Here is an 8,311-nt window from a genome sequence, read left to right as displayed (position 1 = left end):
CAAAACCAGGAATTGCTGAAACAAACAAAAAAAGTCACTTAAAATAAGGACACAAAGAAAGAACCTGCAATAGTGAGCAAGGTAAGACTCCCCACTGCAAGAGATAAATGAAATGGAGGCAAGGAAGCTATCAGAAATATAATTTAAAAGAGTGGTTATAAGGATGCTCAAGGAACTCACAGACAACTCCAAGGAACTGAGTGAGGACTACAACAGTATGAAAAAAGAAATAGAAACTATAAACAAGAACCAAGAAGAAATGAAGAATACAATTCTGAAATAAAAAATATACTAGAAGGAATTAAAGCAGGCTGGATGAAGCAGAGGACCGAATTAGTGAGCAGTAAGACATGGTAGAAAGAAACACTTAGGTAGAGAAGCTGCACTAAAAGATGACAAAAAATATGAAGACAGCTTAAGGGAACAAAAAGATAACTTGAAACACAACAACATTCAAATCATAGGAATACCAGAAGAAGAATAAGAGAACTAAGGGATAGAAACCCTGTTTGAAAAAATAATGACAGAATACTTCCCAAACCTGGAGAGGGAAAAAGTGAAGCAAGATCAGGAATTAAGATGAATCCAGAGAGACCTACTCCAAGCCACATCATAATTAAAATGCCAAGTTTTAAAGACAAAGAGAGAACCTTAAAAGCAGCAAGGGAGAAACCAGAAGTAACATACAAGGAAGCTCTGATAAGGCTAGCACCTGATTTCTCAACAGACACACTTCAGGCCAGAAGAGAATGGCAAAAAATATTCAAAGTAATGTAAGCAAAGGCCTGTAACCAAGAGTATTTTACCTAGTAAGGATCTCAATTAAAATGGAAAGTAAAATAAGGATTTTCCCAGAATAAAAAAGGCTGAAAGTATACACCTCCGCCAAACCAGTGGTGCAAAATATGCTAAAGGGACTGCTTTAAGAAGAGGAAGGAAAAGTATGAAAGAGACTAAAAGAAGTACAAAGGGGGGTAAATGAATAACTACCTATCAATAATAACCTTAAATGTTAATAGATTAAATGCTCCAATCAGACATAGAGTAGCTGAATGTATAAGAAAGCATGGCTCACACATATGCTGCCCACAAGAAGCCCACCTCAGAAAAAAAGAACTACACAGACTGAAATTCCAGGGTTGGAAAAAAAAATATTCCAAGCAAATGGACAGGAAAAAAGCTGGGTAGCAATACTTACAGAAGACAATATAGACTTCAAAACAAAGGCCATAAAAAGAGACCCAGAAGGACACTTCATAATACCCAAAGGAAGAATCCATCAAGAAGACATAAATATTATAAACACATATGCACACAATACAGGAGCACCAAAATATATAAGGAAAATCTTGGAGGACTTCAAGAAATACATTGACAGCAATACACTTATAATAGGGGATTTTAATACCACACTGTCAAAAACACAGATTTTCCCCAAAAAATATCAACAAGGAAATTGAAGCATTGAACAATATCATAAATCAAATGGACTTTACTGATATATATAGAACATTTCACCGCCCCAAATCAAAATACACATTCTTTTAAATGCACAAGGAATATTTTAAAGACAGACCACATGATAGGACACAAAACAAGCCTCAACAAATTCAAGTAAATTGAAACCATTATCAACCATTTTCTCAGACCCCAAGGGACTGAAAAGAGAAACTAACCTCAAGGCAAAAAACCCAAAACACTCAAATTCATGGAGATTGAATAGCATGATATTAAAAAATGAATGGGTTAATAGTGAGATAAATGAAGAAATCAAAAAGATTCTGGAAAAAAATTAAAATGAACACACAACAATCCAAAACTTCTGGTTCACAGCAAAGGGAGTCCTGAGAAAGATAGAAAGATTTCAAATAAACAACCTAACCCTACATCTACAAGAACTTGAGGAACAAAAACAAAAAAGCACAGGGTGAGTAGAAGGAAGGAAATAATGAAGATCAGAGCAGTTAAACAACATAGGGACTGAAAGAACAATTCAAAGGATCAATAAATCCAGGAGCTAGTTCTTTGAAAAGATAAACAAAATCAGCAAGCTTTTAAGCAGACTCATCAAGAAAAAAAGAGAGAGGACCCAAATAAACATAATAAAAAATGAAAGAGAAGAGATTACAACTGATACCACAGAAATTCAAAGGATTGTAAAAAATTACTATGAACAACTATATGCCAAGAAATTTGAAAACCAGAATGAAATGCACAATTTCTGGTAAAAATATAACCTTCCAAAACAGAATGAAGAAAAGATAGAAAGCCTAAACAGACCAGTAACAGCTAATGAAATCAAAGCAGTAATCAAAAATTTCCTGGCACATAGAATCCCTGGACTGGACAGTTTCACGGGAGAATTCTACAACACTTTCAATGAAGAGCTAACCCCTACCCTTTTCAGACTGTTCCAAAAAATCCAAGAAGATGGAAGACACCCAAACTCTTTTTATGAAGCCAGCATCATCCTAATCTCAAAAGCAGATAAAGACACAACAAAGAAAGAAAACTATAGGCCAATATCACTGATGAACATAGACACTAAAATCCTCAACAAAATAGTGGCAAACCACATCCAGCAACACATTAAAAAGATCATACAGCATGATCAATTGGGATTCATCCCAGGGATGAAAGGATGGTACAATATTCACAAATCAATAAATGTAATACCTCACATAAAAGGAAAGACAAAAATCATGCGATCATGTCAATAGATGTGGGAAAGCAGTTGATAAAGTACAGCACCCATTTATGAAAAAACCCTCAGTAAAATGGGGTAGCATTCCTCAACATCATAAAGGCCATATATACATATAGATCAATGGAACAGATTAAAGAGCCCAGAAATATACCCAAGTCTCTACGGTCAATATTTGACAAAGTAGGAAGAAGCATAAAATGGAGTAAAAATAGTCTCCTCAATAAATGGTGTTGGGAGAACTGGGCAGCTACATGCCAAAAAAATGAAACTCGATCACCAACTTATATCATACACAAAAATCAATTTGAGGTGGATAAAATACTTAAATATAAGTTGTGACACCATAAGAGTCCTAGAGGAGAACATAGGTAGGAAAATCACAGATATTCCACACAGCAATATTTTCACTGATATGTCCTCTAGAGCAAGGGACATAAAGGAAAGAATAAACAAATGGGATCTCATCAAAATAAAAAGCATCTTCATGGCTAAAGAAAACAACATTAAAATGAAAACAGAACCAACCATTTGGGAAAACATATTGGTAATGATACCTCAGACAAGGGTTTGATCTTCAAAATATATAACGAACTCAGACAACTCCACTCTAGGAAGACAAACCACCCAATTAAAAAATGAGTACAGGACTTCAACAGTCACTTCTCCAAGGAGGACATACAGAGGGTCCAGAGACATATGAAAAGATGCACAGCATCACTAGCCATCAGAGAGATGCAAATTAAACCACAATGAGATACCATCTCACACCAGTCAGATTGGCCATCATAAATAAATCAACAAACATGTTTCGGAGAGGATGTGGAGAAAAGGGAACCCTAGTGTACTGTTTGTGGGAATGCAGACTGGTGCACCCACTGTGGAAAACAGTACGGAATTCCCTCAGAAAACTGAAAATGGAATTGCCTTTTAACCTGCCAATTCCACTGCTGGGTTATATGCTAAGAACCCTGAAAGACCAATTTTAAAGAACCCAAGCACATCAATGTTCATAGCAGCACAATCTGCAATAGCAGTGCTGGAAGCAACCTAAGTCCCCATTAGTAAATGAGTGGATCAAAAAACCGTGGTACATTTACACAATGGAATACTATGCAGCAGAAAGAAAGAAGGAGCTCCTACCCTCCATGACAGCATGGATGGAATTGGAAAGCATTGATAAATGGAATAAGCCAGATGGTGAAAGGGAAATACCATATGATCTCACCTATAAGTGGAACCCAATCAATAAAACAAACAAGCAGAATACAAACAGGGACATAGAAATAAAGAACAAACCGACAGTTACCAGAGATGTGGGGAGAGAAGGATAACAGAGGAAGGGCTATCAAGATCATGTATAAAGTACACTTGAACAAAGCCAAAGGGGGTAGTTTTAAGGGTGGGAGGTGGGGATGTGTGGAATTTGGGGGCATGGTGGGATGAAAATGGAAACCGTGCTTGAATAACATTAAAAATTAAAAATACTTGCCTATAAATTTGTCTTTAATCAATCTTTAGCTGTATTTCACAAATGTAAAAAGATCTTGATCTTACTAAGCTAGAAATAATTTATTACATTTGTGTTTTCTACTTTTACTATGTTATGTAAATAAAAATGAAACATTTGTTAACCTGGTTTCATTCAGCTAACATCACATTTACATATGCTGTAGCCAGAAGGGATATACTTTCATTGGTATAGTTTATATAAGCCATCCCTCTTTAATTAAATCATAGGTAGAATGTTTAAAATATTTATCTAGAATTAGGGTGAATGGGGATGCACAGCCTGAAATAAAATGGAAAAATTAATAGTGGTGTGAGAATATCCATTGATTCCTTTTACAAATAAAAACTATTAAACATTGGCAAAATATTAAAAATAATTACTTGAATTCACTAGAAAGTGACCAAAGTCAATCATAAATTTAAGAAACATTTTAGGATGACTTAAAATATTGGTATTTTATCACATTAGGTAAGAACTGTGAGTTTCACACATTTTTGCCTTGGTGCAATTCCCAATACACCCTATTTCCCATTCCCTCAAGAAGGCATACAATCGAGTTTAGAGAAGAACAGAAATTAGAAGTTTAAGAAAGAAATTTTGTGCCCTGGCTGTTGTGGTTCAGTTGATTGAGTGTCGGCCTATGACCCAAAAGATCACTGGTTCAATTCCCAGTCAGGCACAAGCCTGGGTTTCAGGCCAGGTCCCCAGTGCCATGCGGGTAGCATGTGAGAGGCAACTGACAGTAACCAGAGGGATGGGGGAGATGGGAGGGGATAGTGGGGAGAAAAGACGAAGGTTTTTCAGGAATATCTATAAAGGACACATGGACAAGACCAAGAGTGGAGTAGGATCAAGGGTGGGAAGTGGGGATGACTGGGGTGGGGAGACTGGCAGGGGAAAAATGGAGACAACTATACTTGAACAACAACAACAAAAAGTGAATAAAATAATAACTTCAACTCAAAAGGAACAGAACAGCTAGATATAATGGAAATTCTAATTTTATAACAAGCAATAGCATGGAAAAACTGAAACACCTTAGTTAGTTTAGGTCCAGACTTAATCTTATTGCATAGACTAAGACTATTTCTGTCAGTTGATAAAATTTCTCATGTCCATGCCCTGGCGGTGTGGCTTAGTGGCTGAGTGCTGGGCTGAGAATCAAAGGGTCTCCAGTTCAATTCCTGGTCTAGGGCACATGCCTGGGTTGTGAGCCAGATCCCCAGTAGGGGGCGTATGAGAGGTTAACTAACATTGATTTTTCTTTCCCTCTTTTTCTCCCTTCCCCAATCTAAAAAATAAATAAATAAAATCCTAAAAAACCAAAAAACTTCTCATGCCCTTAACCAATCAGAAAAAAAAAACCCACAATGAGTTATTTTCTCACACCTATCAGAGTGGCTATCATCTATAAATCATCAAACAATAAGTGTTGCCCAGAACGTAGAGAAAAGGGACCCTGATGCACTGTCGTTGGAAATGTAGATTGGCACAGCCACTGTTGAAAACAGATTGGAGTTTCCTTGAAAAATTAAAAATGGAATTCTCTTATGATACTGCAATTCCCCTTCTGGAAATATATTGGAAGAATCCTAGAACTCCAGTTCAAAAGAACTTATGTACTCCTATGTTCATAGCAGCACTATTTACATTAGCTAAGTGTTAGAAACAGCCCAACAACCATTCAGTAGATGAGTAATGAACAAAAGAGAGCCCAGGCAAAGAAACATGGAACAGACTGAAAGTGACCAGAAGGGTTGGGGGAGGGGAATAATGGTGGAAAGAAGGAGAAAGGACTAGACAAAGAACATGTATGAATGACCCACACACATGGACAACAGTGTGGGGATTGACCATGGGAGCAGAGGGTGGGATGGGCAGCAGAGGGCAAAGTGGGAAAAATTGGGACAGCTGTAATAGAATAACAATAAAAAAGGATTTAATAAAAAAAAACAATAAAGAGGTTTTTTAAACTATGGTATATTTACACAATGGAATACTACACAGCAGAAAGAAAGAAGGAAGTCCTATTTTTTGTGACAGCATGGATAGAACTGGAGACTATCATCCTAAGGGAAATAAGCCAGTTGGTGAAAGATAAATGCCATATGATCTCACTTAACTGGAATCTAATGAACAAAATAATCCAGTAACATGGAACAGACTGATGGCTGTAGGAGGGGAGGAGAGAGTGAGGTATGATGGAAGGAAAGGGAAGGGACTAGTTAAAGAACATGTATGAATGACTCATGAACATGGACACTGAAAAGGATACTGACTGTGGGAGAGAGGAATGGGCTGGGTGGACGGGGGAAGAAAGGGGAAAAAGTAAATAGGTATAACTATAATAGAATAAACAATGAAAAGTAAAATAAACAAATTTCCTAGAGCACTAAACAAGCAAAAAGAATCCCAAAAAACTAATCTAAAAGAATAAGTATCCTTATCTTCATTGTAGCATTATTTATAATAGCCAAAATTTAGAAGTAGCTCAGAAGCCCATCAGATGAGTGGATAAAAATAAAGCTGTGGTACATTTACACAATGGAATACTGCTTAGCTAAAAACTAAAAATAAAAAATAAAAAAGGAAATCTTACCTTCGTGACAGCATTAATTGACTTGGAAAATATTATGCTACATGGAATAAGCCAGTCAGACAAAGAAAAATACCATTTACATGTAGACTATAATGAACCAAAACAAAGTAGAAAAAGACATAGATACACAGAGCAAACTCAGCTTTTAGAGGTGAGGAACATTGAGGTGGTGGGTAAAAGGCTTAAGAGATTAAGCAAAAAATAAAAACCAAAACACAAAAACTCATGGACACAGACAACTAACTGTATGGTGATTACCAGAGGGCAAAGGGTGTGGGGACAGGCAGAAAGGGAAAATGGGGATAAATGGTGATGGAAGGAGACTTTAATTTGGGTGGTGAACACACAATACAATATACCAATGATATGTTACAGAATTGTGCACTTGAAACCTATGTGATTTTATTAATCATTGTCATCCCAATAAATTCGATAAAAAATTAAACAAAAGATCCATGTAGGCCCTGGCTGGTGTTGCTCAGTGGATTGTGCACCAGCCTATGAACCAAAGGGTCATCAGTTTGATTCCCAGTTAGGGCACATGCCTGGGTTGCAGGCCAGGCCCCCAGTTGGGGTCCTCTGAGAGGCAACTACACATTGATGTTTCTCTCCCTCTTTTTCTCCCTCCTTTCCTGTCTCTAAAAATAAATAAATAAAATCTTTAAAAAAGGATCCATGTAGAATGCAGCAAATAAAAATAGGAAGCTTGATTGAGTATTATTCAATTTTATTTATGCTTCACATCATCTATAAGAAAAATAAAATGTTGCAATTTGTGGCAACATGGATAGATTTTGAGAATATCAATCTAAGTGAAATGAGTCAGACAGAAAATGCCAAGAACCATGTAATTCACTCATATGTGAGATATAATACTGAAATTAGCAAATTAACAAACATAAAAAAAAACCCTCATTGATTTGTAAAAGGTACAGAGGGTCAATATACGATGATGGAAAAATATTTTACTTTGGGCAGGGGGCATACAAAGCAATATATGGATGATGTATCCCAGAATTATATACTTGAAATTTATATAATTTTATTAAACAATGGCACCCCCAATACATTTAATTAAAAATTAAAAAATGGAGAACATGACACCCCTCAGCAGGGATTAGTTTCATATCATATAAGTCCCTGATCTTCTCTAACTCTATTAATGCATTATATCACCCAAGCTTGCTTTCTTTTTTTTCAGCTCCTGCAATAAACAATACACACACACACATGCACACTACTATCTTCCCACCCTCCGTATTCATCTGTCTCTTTTATTCACCAATAATTACCACCATGCCAAGATTTTATACAATCCAGTAATAGCTGCTTATCAGTTGCCAAAGTACGAATTGGTGAATCCAACATAGTCATAGCCAGCAGGGTGGCTTCGGCCCCGTGGGTCCACATATTGCTGCATGTGTGAGGCACAGAATGATACTTGTTCTGGTGTTAGGGCCTAAAACATAAAAAAATATATAGTAATAGGAATTCA

The 8,311-nt window shown here is 36.5% G+C and overlaps 1 protein-coding gene across 2 annotated transcripts in view; it reads right to left on the bottom strand.

Moving 5' to 3' along the window:
• Positions 1–7,526: 7,526 nt before the first annotated feature.
• The window catches only part of SPTA1 (spectrin alpha, erythrocytic 1), a 158,040-nt gene continuing 157,255 nt past the window's right edge, over positions 7,527–8,311 (bottom strand). For both annotated transcript variants that reach the window (XM_024574725.4, XM_045181907.2), the window contains exon 53: positions 7,527–8,275. In XM_024574725.4, coding sequence (XP_024430493.2) covers positions 8,150–8,275 — 126 coding nt within the window. In that variant the 3' untranslated portion in view covers positions 7,527–8,149. The remainder of the gene's footprint in view (positions 8,276–8,311) is intronic.

This window comes from Desmodus rotundus, chromosome 12, assembly GCF_022682495.2.
Source record: "Desmodus rotundus isolate HL8 chromosome 12, HLdesRot8A.1, whole genome shotgun sequence".
Lineage (NCBI taxonomy): Eukaryota > Metazoa > Chordata > Mammalia > Chiroptera > Phyllostomidae > Desmodus > Desmodus rotundus.
The sequence above is the reverse complement of the archived record's forward strand: the minus strand, read 5'-3'. Positions and strand labels throughout refer to the sequence as shown.